At 39.4% G+C, this 17343-nt stretch overlaps 1 protein-coding gene across 5 annotated transcripts in view; it reads left to right on the forward strand.

Annotated features, from left to right (window-relative positions):
• The window catches only part of LOC114945779 (uncharacterized), a 37164-nt gene extending 22914 nt beyond the window's left edge, over nucleotides 1-14250 (forward strand). For all 5 annotated transcript variants that reach the window (XM_029322085.2, XM_029322087.2, XM_029322088.2 and 2 more), the window contains 3 exons: nucleotides 8993-9184; nucleotides 12050-12227; nucleotides 13805-14250. In XM_029322085.2, the coding sequence (XP_029177918.2) occupies nucleotides 8993-9184; nucleotides 12050-12227; nucleotides 13805-14044 (610 nt within the window). In that variant the 3' untranslated portion in view covers nucleotides 14045-14250. The remainder of the gene's footprint in view (nucleotides 1-8992; nucleotides 9185-12049; nucleotides 12228-13804) is intronic.
• The last annotated feature ends 3093 nt before the right edge of the window (nucleotides 14251-17343 follow it).

Here is a 17343-nt window from a genome sequence, read left to right on the forward strand (position 1 = left end):
TATATATCGGTAAATCAATGTACGGTAATTGAGTGTAAATTGGTAGCTATCATCGACCAGTTTCGCGATGAAGATGAAGCTCGTGGACTGGATTGGGATTCCGTCAGGATTGTTACAGAAGACGATTGTCTTTTCGAAACAAGAGCAGCGGAAAGCATCAACGTATATTGTGGTTAAGACGCTCCTTTCTTCCGGAGGTACGTTCTTTTCCGCCGACGAAATTAGCGGGGGACATGTTTATTGTAAATGAATCCTACTCCGAAGGCGGCTCGTGGAGGACTGCTACGTGTCCCTGGAACACGGCAGGGCAGGGCACAGGCGGTCGCGGCAACAGATAAAGAGACAAAAGGAGAAAGAGAGAGAGAGATAGAGGATAAGGGTAGTTGCGCGGGCGCGCGCTCACTACTCCGATTTATGCGCCCGTTACCGAGCCCTCTGGCGCAATTAAGCTCGCGTTATAATATTGTTGTTTATTCTGAGCCCCGACTGCGAAGCGTTAACCACCCTTCCGTTTTGCCTCCCTCCTTTTCCACTCCCCCCTCCCGCAAACCCCTAATCTTCCTGACGCGGCGAGACTGGAGAGACGCTCTTGCCTCGACTTTCAGCATCAGCGCGCCAATGCCGGCTTGCTAACCAACCGCCTTCCCGAGGGATCGCCGAGAACGAACTTCCGTTTTGTTTGTTCCGGCGCGGCGCGGCGGGGCCGTCTTTGATTGGGAGACTCGCGTTAATTCCGAGTTATTCCGACGCGCGGTCACGTGTGCGCTAATGAAACCTATTTTCGGTGGGAGTAGCATGTGCGCGCGGACGACACAACTTATCGTGATTTGCGATTTTACCCCCGATTAGAGGATATCGTATTCTCGAAAGCATCATTTTTTCCAATTCATTGCGATTATTGCACGACAAACGTATTTTCCTGGAATAATAACAATTTCATTAATTTTTTTATACAGTTAAATTATACAGTTAAATAATTTTACAATGTTTATACACATATAACAATATGGGAAAATTGAACAATTTTTAATTCTTCAAAAAGTTGAATGATAAAACCACTGCGTACATGTGATTTAGCTTCCTGTTTTTATAAATTCCAGAAATCGATAATCTTGATCGATCGATTTATGGTTTTTCAGTTTTACTTTTACGTAAAACGAGTCATGTATAATAATGCTCGTGAATCATTGATCAAACCGGTTTTACGGCGCGATAGTAGCGAAAGTGATGAAATCGATACGCATGATAATTCTCCGAAAAAAATTAGCAAAATTTAAAAGCAAATTTGATATTGGCAATTTTTTCATAATAAATAAATATATTCAATTAAACCGTAGCGATCTAATTTCAAAAGAGAAAAGTTTATTAAAATAAATATATAAATAATTTGATAAAAGTTTGAAAATAAAGTAACAGAGAAATAAAAGACTTGATATATATAGGAAATTATTTTTATTATATGAAATTATAGGATAAAGCTACATAGTTAATACTTTTAACTTACAACAAAGAGAATAAATAAGATAAAGAAAATATTTTTAAATGAGTGCGTATATGTACATACATACATATTTTTTTGAAAAATGTTATTTATTTGGGTCTCTCTCACGGAGTTTCTTTCTTTCAATGAAATCTTAAAACATTATCATAGCCCTGTCGAAAGAGAGAGAAATTTGAAAGATCATGTCCCACTCGAGAGCGTCACTTGAGATGCAATTAACAAAGAGAGTCGTCTAGATCATTTAATTTGATTATAAAGAAAGACAAAGGGAAGAAATAAAGAAAGAAAGGAGAAGAAGTAGGAGGAGGAGACGAGACGATGCATGAAACGTAAATACTTGGCCGAGCACTCTCGACCTGCCGAGGTGGGTGGAATCGACGATTCCAGCCAGGACGATGGCTGAGGTGGGATCGTGATGGACCGTGATGGCGGTGTGGTCGTGCAACGATGCCGAAGAGGAGGCCGGACCGGAGTGAACCGAAGGTGATGCATGGCCGACGGTTTCTACGGCGGGGCCGCAGACGAAGAAATAAAGAATAAGAAGAATATCCGCTTCGCCGGGTCCAGAGCCGGCCCCCTGGAGCAAACGCTGTCATAACTCAATCCCACCTTCGTCCGCTCGTACGTCCGTACGTCCGTCCTGCACCGGTGCAGGTTGCACCTGCATTTGTCTCTCTTCTTCGCCGATATCTTCGCTCGTTTCTTCTCTTTCTCGCTTCTCGCTCCTTTGCCTCTGTCGTATCTCTCCTCTCGTCGAGGGCTGATCTTGATCATGGCGAAGTACGAGCTCGATGTGGAGCCATCGGGATCTCTACCTCCTTGCTCATTAGATTCCATCGATGCTTTTTTTCCCCCCCGACTTTCTCGTTACGGAGAATAGAGGGAGATTATAATACATTGCGCGCGAACGCGCGATTCCGAGTATATACGCGTGAATTTTATCTCGTTTTTATATACATTATATTTTTATTATATTCTTATAATTTTTCCCCGTAATGGATATCAACAATCGTATCATTAATTTTAATTATCTGCGCGTGTGATGATATTCGCTTTTATATCATTTTTATTATTTTTACACATTTATATTTGCAGGAAATTCTTCACACAGAATATATATATAAATTATATTTCAAGACATATTTTGAATCTTTATATATTTTATTACATATATTAATTAACACCGCAAAGTCTACTACATATATAATTTTCATCCTTGCACTCTCAGTAAAAATATCAACAAAAAAAATGATTAACCCTTTGAATCGTAATGAATCGATATTCATAAGTTACAAGGATTGTAATTATTGAATTTCTTCTATTTCCGAGATCTTTGATTTATACCTCGTCATTCGAGTTTTGCCCAATTCACCGAAATTGCGGACAAAGCCGAAAGCAAAGTATAAAACGATGACACGGCGCGGTTCTAAACGCGAGGATGTGTCAGTGACACACGAGTCGAAGTCGAACAATACGGCGAAGTCATGCATAAATCATTTGCAGTAATAAAGATCCACTTGTCGCGGCCGGATATTTATGAATCGCCCTCGGTTCTCCGCGCGCCAGAAGAGAATCACCTTTTAGCTCTCGCGTCGGTCCGGATGAACGATCGTCCGATTTCGAGATAATCGAAGAGGTCAGGGGCGGAGGGGACTAGAGCGCGGACTTGGAGACCGGGAAGAGACGTAGAGAGGCGAAAAGGGAAAGAAAGAGGGCCGCAAGGGGCCGAAGAAGAAGAAGAAGAAGAAGAAGAAGAAGAAGACGACGCGGGGTCGTTCGTTGTAGAGGCCGCAGACCGACAGATCGAGCGAAGGACCGCGAGGCCATAAATACCTCAGCGCGTTCAGCCAATTAAAACAAATCATTTTAATGCGCAACCTTTTTAATTAATGCCCGTGCTCGCTCGCTCCCATCCGCATCTCTCCTCTCGCATAGTACACGGTCTCGCTTCAGAACCGTGGCTCTCTGCCATTCCCATCCCAGAGCGATCGGGGAGAGAAGAGCTGTATTAACCTATACGTCATTATATCTTGCTTGACTCTCCTCATGCTATACATGTTTGCGATCGCTATATACAGACCGACGAGCAGTCCTGACTGAGCCAATCTTTTTAGCGAGACTGCTATATATGCTTTGCTCATTTTTATTTCAGACTCGGAATTTTCGATCGAGCATTGTGAGAAACGTTTGGCGTTTTCTTCATTTCTATTTATTTATTTTTTTTTTTTTTCAATTTTTCTTTCCGTATGTGTGTTTGCGCGTGTGTAAAAAAGAAGAGAAACAAATATTTATTAAAATTTTTCAACGCATTATTTTTTTTTTAAGTCTTTCTAACTTTTGCTTCCTTATTAATTGTATAGGTATACGGATATCAGCAAAGATCTTAATCGTCTTATGAAGTTTCGCGGTCATAAAGTTGAATTACCAACATATATTTACAGACTCGTTAGACAGAGCAAAAATTGTAAAATTATCGTCGTTTGAAACTATAAATATTATTCAATTTTTTTCATTGCATCATAGTTACTTACATACGCTTTATAGTACATTCTTGCAGCTAACGTATATATTAAATTTGTTCAAGCCACTTTGATATGATATACGTACATGATATGAGATGATAAAGTAATTACATGACTTAGGCAATTAGGAAGAATTTGTTACATTTTTTATAATGATGGTTCGATATGCGAGAAATAGATTTTAGCAAATAAAATAAATACCTATATATTCCGCAAAATTATAAATTACATTGCAATACCCAATCTAAAAATATATCTAATATATATGTATATTGATGATAAAATGCGATCAATTATAGTGACTAATTGCATCATTATTGCGTTCAAAAATTATTAAGAATTATATTAAATCATATTTCACAAGTCGGTTAAAAGCTATTAGCCCAAATTTGAGACACGAAGACAACTCGTGTACACGTTTGCATCACTTTGATACGTGCGATTCCAAGTGGCCGCGATCAAGACGAAAGCACGTGAGATAAAACGAAACCTAAGCTTCGGCCGTGGCTTTTATTGCAACAAGGTCCGGCTAGAATAAAAAGCTTGAAAAATTCTCGCGAGGCGCTATAAAGTCGTCAAATCGTTTAATGGCAACAAGGTGACACGCTCGATCCACCGAAGGGATTGCGTGACCCTGAGGAGGCGGTGGTCCGCGTGGTGTGGCGAGTCGAGACCAGACGAGGCCGCCCGGAAATCGCGGTTGTCTCCCCACGACGCGGGACGAGTTTCTCTCTCCGCGAAAAAATGTTCTCGTGCGTCAGTGTTTATCGACGTGGATGTAACGGCGATCACGCGGCGACACGAATTAGACTTTTAAATAGCGGTCGGTACGTATTTCACGAGATGACGGCGGACGTCGCGCGCTAAATCATCCGCCGCGCCGGTGACCGCATCCGCTTGCCCAATCGAGCATCCGAAGCTCCTCTTAACGACCTCTTGTCACGCCTGCGACATTCCACCGAAAAACGCGGACGGAGAAGACTCGACCTCCACCTTCCTCGTCTTCTTGTCCTCTTCCTCCTTCTTTACCTCATCTAGTCGTCTCTCGCTCTCGCATCAATGTGTCTCGTCGCTTCCGACCGGCGCCGATATTAATACTGTTCTATCAGAATTCCAGCGGGGTCTCATGCGCTGGTTCGCCTAGCCTCGCGCGCGAGATTTCTCAATGTCATAATTCAAGCGCCGGCTGTACCGAGCGATCGATATGGATGACGGTCACGGTACATTTTACACTTTTCGCTTGATCTGAGCTCTCGCGTGAGATTGACTCCTGCGTCTTGCTCTCGCTTGTGCCAGATTATTATTATAACTTTCAGGTGTCTAAAGTACTCTTTTATATGTTTTGTCAAATGGAAGTGATATAATGTTGTATCATTCCATCGTGTCTCATTGTATGCGAATTTTTAAGGCAAGATTTTGCACCTGTAGAAAATTTGAAGGACACTTCTCTCTTTTTTATATAAAAATACTCGAAAAAAATATCAAGTAGATTAAGGGTCTCTCTCTTACATCGCTGAGCAATTAAAAACTTATGAGCTTGTTCGTGGAAATTGATAGTATATACATGGAAACTGACATACTCTACGCACTATATGCGTATACCAAGTAAGATTCCATGTATTTCGCGTTCTCCTTTGCGAGAGTGCGTTATTATTATGAGAGAAATATCTCTCGAGGCGTCACAACGCGATGTGAGAAAATATGACTTTACATGTATATCGCGTTACTCTCTGTCACTTTTATCGCCGACTTCAATCCACCGGAAAAGTCTTGTCTTCGGATACTTCAACTATCATAATTCAGCGCAATTACGACGTTCATGAAGCGAATCTTGAATCGCGGCCACTGCTATAGCAACCTTGATACAATCACGTTTGTCATTAATTTCTTTCGAAGAAACGATCCACGAGTAATTTTTTTGATTTGATTGTAACGAGGATTTTATTATTTCCGTGGTGTATGAAACGTGCCACGAACATACAAGAAACAATCGTTTCCCCACGGCTAACTAAATTATGCTTCTTCCTCATGAATCTCGCGATCGTCGCACGAAATAAAATGCGTATAAACATTCTTGCTTCAAGTTCTTGCTTCATAGTATTACGGATCGGATATATCTTCTAATTGGTTATTTGGAATTGTAATTGAGCTCTTAGTTCTTAACTTATATTTCTTGTTAAAAATGTCCCCGATATTATGGATACGAGACAATTTTCTATTTAAAACTTTAAATTCATTTTTTATATTTATACAATAAAAAAGTATCGTTGACGTACAGATTTGTCTTATATTTCAATTAAAAATAAATTATTGCAATTGTCAATTTATAGATTCTAATTTTTTTAAGAGTTACAAACAATAAAATACATGGGGTGATATTCATATGCTGAGTTCATATGTATGTAAAAAAGTAAAAGATGCAATCGAAATAATCGTATAATCAAAGCAGCCGAAAAAATGTTTAATCCATCGGACATAAACCCTCAAACATTACGGTGCCAAACAGCTTAGCGTTGAGCAGGGTTTAACATTTTCGCAGAGCGTATTTTAAAGAATCTTCACTGAATAACGAAAAATGTGAGATTTTATACACTCACACTTTTACCGCAAATTTGTTTATCTGTGTAAACATTTAGCGTTTTTACATTACTTTGTGTTGTGTATATCTATAACAAATATATCTACAACAAAATGAGTTGCAAAATATATTTTAGTTGTACGTCGTAAAAAGTGCTTGGATTATTATTATAAATGATCATGATTCTTAGATAACATAAAAGAAACAACCGCATCATAAACATGTTTCCGCGGATCTAACTTGTCAACATCTCAAATGTCAAAAAATATATTTTTTTAGATGCCTTTTATGCAACTATGAATTTTTGAACTGTTAAAAAGTCGCATAGCTTATTAACTATGTTCTGCATCTTCTCTCTCACCACATATATTTACGTTAAAAAGTTTCGCTGCAACACGTTGCGACGTGCGATTAGAATTCTCAGTTAATTTTCTGTCATAACTTTTGTAAAAAGAAAAAGGTCGCGGCGAAACACGGCGAACAGAAGCCGCACGATACAATCCCGGATTAGCCAATCGAGACATCTTTGCCGAGGAAGTCCGAAATCCGATATGACGGAGTAAGATCACACGTCTCTGACTCTTATCTTTATTCGGCTCTCACCTCTGCGCCTCTCTATTCACTGTCCCGCACGCAAGCGAAACTCTCGCGTAAGCACGCGAGAGCGTACCTGTTTCCATACGGAGGCACCGCAGGTATCCACCAGCGAGTCCAGACACGCAGCTCACCTCGGACTACCTGGCTCGCAGGTGCAAGCTCGTGTCCGTAGGCTCGTGCGAGAGGGTGTGTATATCCTGATTATTATAAAACTCGGCGGGTTATATAGATACTCGTGTAGCCAATTGAATAAGCAGGTCTCTAGGATGACCAAAATCTTTATAGGCTTCTGAGTCTTTTCTTCTTCTTCTCTTCCTTTCGTTTTCTCTCTTTTCTTCAGAAAGCTCCGAGAATTAACCCCGATATATGTACCTATATTGTCGAGTTGATATCTTGAAAGTCCGTGTTCTTCGTTCTCTTTCTTCCGACCTTGTCGGGATTTGAGACTCGCCGTGTTCGTTGCGATTTTGATAATATTACGAAAGCATTTGGATTAGATTTCTGCGACAAACACATGTACCTTTCTCTGCTTGGAGTTCTTTGTAAAACACGCATATGTACTGTGCTTGATGCCGAATTATACACATTTATACATGTGTATACATGTTTGTTTTTAAAACTATGAACTTGATTTATATATGTAAAAAACCGAATCTTTATAGCTTCAACTTTTTATAAAATGTTGAATCTTTTCCTAAAAAAAACTATTTAGAATGAACCTATGACATATTAATGGCAAACATATAAAACGAGTCTGTATATTAAAACAATAAAATTATTTGGTTGATCTTGTCAGAAAAATGTATGTTTGCATTAATTTGCATTAATGACACGCATCACATTTAAGGTGTGTCAAGTGGTCAAGCAGATTGATGCACATTTCTCGTGTTCGCGATCGCGAGTCGGCCGTTAATTAAAAGTGCCGCCACGTGTTTATCGCATTTACGAGTTTCTCGGCTTGGCTTCTGCTAATTCAAGTTGCTTCGAAACGATGCGGAGAACGGAATGTTCGTTTCCATCTAATTATAAAGCAGCCGTATTGCACTCGCGTATTTCACTGCTCTTAAAGGATGGGAAATTCCGCGTGCGGCACGAAGCACGCGGCAACGTTCAGGACTAGATCCGGCCTCGATACTTCTTGTTAACTCACTTAACGCAACACACAGCAAGTTCACTAACCGTATAGATCGTCACCCCCCTGACAGAAACTATTTAAAGTGCGGTGCCTGTGCGTTGCACTCCACCAGCGGCGAGTTGATATAAGATGCAACAGCTGCGATCGGCCGTTTACACGAGCCGATGCGCACCAAGCATACGCGAGAGACCATTGTGCTGTCTTATTACCAGCTTGTGAATTTCACGAAAGCGCCAAAGGACTCTCTCGCCACCGCGGAATCATTATTCGCGACACGCCGCGCCGATAGCAATAGTCCAAAAATCCTAAACCACCGACGCGTTTCCAAGTTGCGTCGCAGCATCTCTTAGCAAAACTATTGTTATGTCTCAAACTATTGTTATGTTTCTTTGTTATAAAGAAAGTAGGTCAGGTGATTTTTGTTTTTTATGTTTTTTAAAAGCGCATTCAATTCTCTAGTTGCAAAGACATTTCATTTTACCGTTTGTTTTTCACTTACATCTACTGCTTGTGATACAAGATGTAAGAAGAAATTTTTAGCGAGTGATTAGCGAAACTTATAGTTGGAAATATGTTCTACGTACCTTTTAAAGCTATGTAATTTAGAAAAAAAAAATTATTTTACATGTATAATGATAATACATGTTTTTTTTATTTAGACATTCCCTTCGACAGCACATACTACGTCACGCTGGTAAAAAGTACAAGTGTGGACTTCCGGGATGTCCTACGATTCTTCGTAGCGCATCTGAATTAAAAAGCCACCGAAGATTGGTTCATGACAACATCGAGAAACAATATCCCTGTTCTAATTGCTCTTATGCTGCAAAAACGAAGACACAATTGGACAGGTAAGTAAGATGCTAAATATATCGATTATTACTGTTTAATAAATTATATTGGATTGATTATTGTTCTCTCTCGTTCTCTTTCTCTCTTTCTCTCTTTCTCGCATATACACAGTCTCAAAGATTTCAAAGTACATCTTGAATGTACATAAAAAAGTAAAATCTTCAAGCTATACATTTTTTATAAAATAAACTATCCCAAGTCTAAATAAAAATTACAAAATTACGAAATCTTAAATTTTATATAAATTGTAAACCATTAATTTCATGAGAAAAATGTCCAATATGCGCACGCGTAAAGAAAAATTGAAAAGACGGATTTGTGAATGCAAATGCGTAATAAAAGACAGTGCAACGACGTAAATTACATTACATTACGAACGCTCGATACTCGATTCCGTCAGCTATCGCCGAAACGCGCGGATGTTGAGTCAAGATGACATGCGTTTCGATATATCTTTTTAATAATTCAGTCCGCGTACGATCCACGGCTCCATCTCGCAAGGGCCGACTTCTCGGACTGCCGATATTATTGACATTAATTTTAATCGAGGTCGGGGGACGCATTCCTGTGCCATTAATCGCGCGGCTCACGATTCGCGTATGTATGATCGATGTCTTCGAAGAAGCGGAAAATTAATTGCGAGGACGCAAGTACTCGCGTCGCGCGCCGTTACGCATACGTAATTACGAGGACGCGGACAGCGAAAGAATCAATCTTCGTGGATTATTGATAGAGACAACGGGGAGGATATAATTTAAAGAGTAATTTATCGAAAATCCGATTATACATCTCTGTGCGCGCGCGGGGAATGTGGCCTACTCGATACTCGCTCATTTTACCCTGCCGTCTTTTATTTTATCTCTTAGATTTATTCCCTCCAGTTATTTTAAGATTCACAATTGGACGCTCGCGCGACGCTCGGTGTATTTCAATTAATTCACTGTTCAATGATTCATTCAGAGATATCGCATGAGATATTTTCATTCCGCTCAGCTTTGCTGATCCTATATGTGTGATATTTTGTAAAAAGCAAACTTATAGAAAATGGAATATTGACAAATACATATAAAAGCTGAAAGTTATTAAATGACAGCGCTTGACCGTTAAAAGATTTAAGAGATTTTAGATAAACTGAATCTATTTGCTAAAAGTTCAATATAGCATAATCCATTTATCTATGCCATTCATCAAAATATAAAAATTTGCATCGATTAGTCTCTAAATTTTTTTCGATCAGTATTCAATCAAGGCTGTTAATTCAAGGTCAAACCTTATTAAGACTAACGTAGCGGGCGAAACGTCTCTACTAAATATTGTCTTCTTCGACTCTTTTTTTTCATTCCACGACGGCTTTCGAAGAATAGAGAGAAAATACAAATGTCGCGAGAGCTAGAGATGAGATGAGAAGAGAGTGAGAGAGAGGTGAGAAGATACGAGAGGAACGGCGCGGCGCCGTCTTGATGGCGAGAGAAAGATGGAGATGGAGAACCACGAAAGCGGAAGTTGCGTGCAGCAACCGGCTAAGTGCGGGCAACCCGTTATGATCGTCCGCGCATGGCGATGGTCGCCGCGATATTTCATCGCGAATTGAGTACTTACTACGTGAGTCGAACTCAACGCAACCGCAGAGTATATATCGCGCGGACTCTCTCACTTCCAGCAACGCGACGCTTCTCTTCCGCGTATATATGTCCATTCGTCGCCCTCCCTTTCTCTCTTTCTCAGTCCTTTCCTCCCTGTCGCGATCTCGCTGCGAGAATAAATCACGCAGGATTTTAATTAAACGTGTCACGCATCTCAAACCTGATATACACGTAGCCCGACCGAGCAACGCGGCTGCCCCGTAATATCGCGCACGCATATCGCATCGTTCATAATCACCGCGGCCCGCGACAATGAACTTTGCGAAAAACGGAAGAGGAGGAACACCCCTACGCGAGGGGAGGATATATCTCTGACGCGATCTCGCGTCTTCCATCCCGAACAAATGTATGCGTATATAGTTTAAGCTTCACGCTCTGCGATCAAGGTATTTCGGATCCAGAGCGAAGGAGGATGGCGAAAACTCGCACCAATTATTTTCTACAAATTTTAAGCAATTCATTAGAAATAACTATTAATTTTAATTATACATTTGCAGACTTAATTAGTTATTACAAAAATTGGGGGAACGGATTAATGAAGAGCCAGGCTAAACAAAGTGCAGATTCTGCGTCTTTTAATGAGATCAATTAGGTAAATGTCGATTGGATCATAATCAACAACTATTAAGAACTGACTTGTTCTTGTAAATCTTGAACACGTTGAAAATGCCCCTGCTACTAGAAATATTTCAGATGTTCTCCATCTCCTTACTCATAAAATTTTCTTCTCGATGGCAAACTCATACTTACTTTTCTTTATTGCGAGCATTCCGGCAACACGATTATTTCATGCGTGACATCGCTATGATGCCCCGACAGATATATTTTCAAGATTAGATGCACGGTACATATATCGACTTTACCTCGGTATATAGAAAGTTTATCTGGCGCTAATAGCTGCGTTGACCGGTATTAGCGCTTGGGCGTTAATCAGACTTTCATAAAATGCTTCGATTGGCTTCAATAAATTTCGCATCCGTTCAATTCCAATGGGAATTTTCATTTAATGGTAATAATCGTGCATATCGGATACGTAAATCCTTATCATTATGCTTTAATTGCCTGCGTCAGTGGATTCAACACCGAAAGGGTCTAATTAACGGAAAGAACGGATCGTGTAACGATCGCTTTCATAAAATTGCGCGAATTTGCAAGAAGATTTTACGATTGCCGATTATCAATGATAATTATTTTAATTTAAAGTAATTATATTAATTCCAGACATAGGATGAGGCATCAAGATTCTACAAACGCCGAGAAGATTCAAACTCACTTTTGCACTTACGACGGTTGCAATTTTAAGACGAAAATCAGTTCTCACTTACGAAGACACATGCGATTGCATACAGGCTCCAAACCATACAAATGTCGCCATTGTTCCTATGCGAGTAACACTTTGGTAAGTCGCTTGTGTCATATATATTTCTTCAAACATCTGACAAGAGAAATTTTTCAAAACCCAATCGTGCACACTAGCTTCTTCAACAAATAGTTTTTTTTAACACGTTTCTTCAATTTAATTTTGATAGCAGCAATGCATGGAATGGGATTTTGAAAAATTCCTCGCGCGCAATTCATCTACGCATACAACATATCTTCCCGCGAATATGATATTTATGGACGTCAATCGAAATTTCAACTTACATCGAGGTTGACTTGTTCTCGTGTCCCCGACGTAGACCAATTTTTGTCCTGCCAGTGACTCTCAATGATAAATTAAGCAAAGTACACCTTAACGTTTGGACCGCGCCGCTGCTGCCGCCGAGGCGCGATAAGATAACGAGTTAATTGTGCTCACTGGATGCCCACACACGCACAGGCTAGTCATATCGAACGGCCGGTATGCTAATGTTCTTTGAAGCTTCAGTTGGGATGCGACTCGCATACGAGTCTTCGTGTCTCTCTTTGATAGCGACATAAACTCATTTCAGTGATTCTCAATGCATTTAGCAGATATTTTTCATTTTCAGTCTATATATAAAATGAAGAAGAATTTTATATTTTCATAGTTTCACGATACAAATTAAAAATAACAAATAATTTTTTTATTAAGATATATAACGTCAACATCTAACTGAAATTTTGCAGAATGATTTTCTTTAGATATATATATATATATATATATATATATATATATATATATATATGTATATAAGACTTTTAACATCTTGTATGACGCTTCAAAAATTATTAATTAAATTCTTTTATTATCTATGACAGTCGTAAAAACGAGTCATGTGCATCTTTCTAGCTAAAATAATCTACTTTATTGTGTGAAAAAACTTAACTCGTGGAAATCCAAATCGGTCAGCCTAATCAAATAGTCATGTTAAATTTTCATAACAACACACACAACTTTTCGTGTCGCATCAAATCCGCGGGACCACCCATACGGCGGTGTGAACGAGGCTTAATTTGCACACGTCATGGTGCGTTGCTCGCGAAAAGATTTACTTATGGGAAATTAAATTTGATGTTGCCGTTGCCATCAACGGCTCGTATAAGCTCTCCTGGTAGGAAGATGTTTACGACTACGACTGGCTACTTAGACCGAGAGAATAAAGCGCTTTTAAATGCGCCAACGGCGTAGCCAATAAACGCGAGCGTCCGGTTTTGCGGCGAACAGACTCCTCAGTCACCAATGGATATCCACTGTCGAACGGAAAGCTGATTCAATTAAAAATTCAGCTCGGCACGAAACGCAGCAATTTTGTTTTTTACGTCAAGTCCTTGTGAAAGATTCCTTTATATGTGTTTTTAGTTTAAATAACATTTTAATAGCGACAGTATAGTTTTGGAGAATTTATTGGACATATGAAAGCTATGTAAAAACATGCTTGACTTGTCTAATAAATGTTATTGGAATATTAATATTGATGCTAAGATTTTTATATCAATTGTCATAGCAGTCGCTATTATAGATTCTAATAATATTCATTGTCTGTGTTTATATATGGCTAATTGTTATGTCCGCAGGAAAATCTTCGAAAGCACATACTATCAACAAATTTACATCCAGGTAAGACAATTTATGCTTGCGATTTTTGCAAAGGAAAGACGTCGAAGCCATTCTGCACGAATTTTACCAAAGAACTTCGTGCTCACTTGTTGGAAGTTCACGCAAAGGACTTTCCGACATCAAATGATGCAAATAATTACGTCTTCGGAATTTTTTCCGTCAATTCCAACGTCAACGTTTCTAATACATCCAATTAATCAAAAAAAAGTACCAAAAAGATAGCAATTATTTAATTTATATACATAATTTGATTAAGTCGGTCCTAGCTTCATTGATAAAACATAAGAATATATTAAACATATAAATAATTTTTATATATATTTTTTGCTGTTCATAAATATTTTCTGGTTTAAGAGTTTTGCCCCAACAATGATAAAATATATTTTATTATACAATATAAAAAGATCGGATTAATGTTTTATAAACTTTTTTACTTTGATTATTGTATAAAATTTCATTATTAATAAAATAATTTGACACAATTTGAGATGTGACACTTCATTTTTTTCAAACTATATCATCGATATCGCTGCACAGTGTGTTTGCATCGGTTTTTCTACGCCGATTTTTCAAAAGACGAGCCTCGTCCTTCGCGGTCGCGCGAGCCAGTAAAATCGTATCGAGTGAGGAAGTAGTTAAAATGATGTACGATCACGTGGCACAGTATATAACTTGAACACGTATAGAATCGAATCTTTATGCTCGATGCACGGTGCGACGCGAGACATTACGAGATTGCTGTTGTCCACCTGCGTGATGCAGCACGTGCGTGCTTTTACTACGAGGAAGAGGGGTAAATGCGCGCTTACAACAACAGTTGGCACATAAGAATTCAAAGGTAATTACATGCCATTCGTGGATACTTTTACCAATGTTCTTTATGCCCACCACATGAATTCGAATAGAGAAATGTGGTTACTTTAGTTATACGTTATATATATATATCGGTATCATAAACCTCGAGCGCGGTTTATACTCTGTATATTAAACTCTCAGAATTAGGCTGAGGTTTCCTTATAACATCATTGTCGCCTAGCTAATTTTTCAAAGTTTTTATTGTAATCGATTGTTACCTTGTTATGAGAGAAGCAGCTTCAATGAGACAATAGGAAACTTTCGAAGAAATGTGACTACGCGACTCGACGAGGTAAGGCTAAGATTCGAAGGACGCGGCGGACCACCTCGTAGATCGTCGTACAAGACGCGTTTTCCGTCTTCGGGGCTGCTGATTGTGAGAAATGCATCGTGCTGTCGCGCCAGATAGGTGTTGTAAAGTATGCGGCCCTCTCGAGCGCTCCTCGGACGAGAGAGCGAAGGCGAGCGAATGAAAAGGCCGACCACGGGCGTCGTGAGCGTGAAGGATAATTTATTGACTAATTAACGAGGATGTCCTTCATTACGGGTCGGGCGGCAGTCGTGGTCGCTTGCTCTCGCTCGGAACCGGCATTATTTGGCGCCCGAATATTTACGACCGCGTCCTCCTTCTGGACCGGCCCCGATACCGCCCGGGAGCGAGAGACCTATAACGATGTATCCCGATCTTACGGCGATTCGGGGACCTGGAATTTCCTCCGCAATCGGGGGGATCCTACCTCTCGGTGTCGACACGGCCCTGAAACTCGCGGACGTTACTCGGATAAAGGGTCGCGGTTAAATGCTAAGGAGGCTCCTCTCGCGCGCTGCTGCTTCCTACCAAGAAAGGTTTTTAAAACTGTCCACTTTAATAAAAACTAAAGACTGACGCTCAGCTCGATTGTATGGGAGAATTGTCTTGTCCTCTGATATATGGAAAGTTTTCTTGTACATACGTATTGAGTCTTAATATAAAAATCGAAAAGATAGTCGAGCAAACTTTTGCTTAATATGTTACAGGTTATCAATTCATTTATTCACTGACAAGTAAACTTTTAACGTGAAAAATTATTTTAATGTTCTTATGCAGAATTAATGTAATATAAGTTGAGAAGAGTTATTAAATTTTAAAAAAAGATATCTTCCTTATAAAAACCGTTTTGTCGCGATTGATATAAAAAGGATATTCGATTCGCAAAATTTGAAGAACCAATAAACCAATATGTATATAGAAAGACGAAGTAACGTGAAATTAGCGCGAGCTACGAAGTGCTAGGAAGTCGCGACAGAGCGGTTAGGTATAGTGTTAATGAAGATATAATGTGCCGGTTCTCTGTAGGGTTGGTGGAACGTCGTCCTGGCATCAGGACGCCCCTCGTTTTCATTTCCCGACGTGTCCTCGTCGCGTTTCTGCAACCCCTTCTGTAGTCTCAGGTTACACCAAGTATGCTCATCCTCTTTACGATTCTCGCTAACGTTGTCTTTGGCGCGTTCACGAAATTTCGCGGACTTTATTTCTCAATTAGACTTGAAAAGTTATATCGACGGCGGTAAAACCGCGCATTTCACAATAATTTTCAAGAGGACAAACTTGAGACGTATTGTATATTTATTTATTTAAAAAGAGAACAATTATATTAAAGTCAAATTAAGTGTGTTTAAATCAATGTTGCATGAAAAAGTAATTATGTCTATTTTGCTCGCGATTTGGATAATTAAGACTTAGCAATTTGTGTTAAACTTTAAACATTATATTTGTAATATTGCATGATAATTGAGGTACTCTGTTATATAAAATTAACATTCTCTCATATAACTAATTATAAGATGCAATATTTGCAAACAACGTGTTATACTGTACGGTGAGTACGTTTTAGATATAAATATTTAATAAATAGCTGCATAACAAGAAAATAAACATATAGCAAAAATGTTTACAAGTTAAAGAACAATGAAAAATACAAAAAATACTTTATTTAAGAAAAAATATACTCGGTTCAAGAAATGAATCTGTCTTATATATATGAGTAAGTTAAGCAACGCATTTTCATCATGATCTCGCATTATAGTCAATCATTTGAGATATGCATACGCTTGTGAAAAGAAATAATTTTTGTAGATGTAGCAAGCGCGTTATTTTAATAACAAGCATACTTTCTACACGAAAGAGAGAGAAAAAGAGAGAACATCTGTACCATACATCTCGATATGTCCCTTACATATATATCTTATTTAAAAAAACTGCCATAAATTATGGACGAGTTCGATTCCGTAGGTAGCGCAGTTAATCACTGAGTGATTGATCACGACTGCGGTTTATCCAGATGAATCCGCGCGCAATACTTTCTCTATCGCGGCGACAGAATTCTCGCACATGGCGCGGGTTTCCCGTGTGTGTAAGTATGCGTGTGCATCCTTTTTACTTCCTCTCCTTTTATCCCCTCCTACCATCCTATCGTTTCTTTCCCCACAAGAGAACGGACACAAAGCAAAGACCCTTCTTACCGATACACATAGCCCTCCTCACCCTCGCGAGAATCGCTGGAATTCTATCGTGGTCGCGCGTGCAGGACGATATATCTTGCCTTTCCGCATGGTGTGGACGTGGCCTCGCGTGTCTACACGCGTAAGCCCAATGTCATGT

This window comes from Nylanderia fulva, unplaced genomic scaffold (assembly GCF_048542155.1).
Source record: "Nylanderia fulva isolate GAGA-0341 unplaced genomic scaffold, ASM4854215v1 Scaffold1, whole genome shotgun sequence".
Taxonomy (NCBI): Eukaryota; Metazoa; Arthropoda; class Insecta; order Hymenoptera; family Formicidae; genus Nylanderia; species Nylanderia fulva.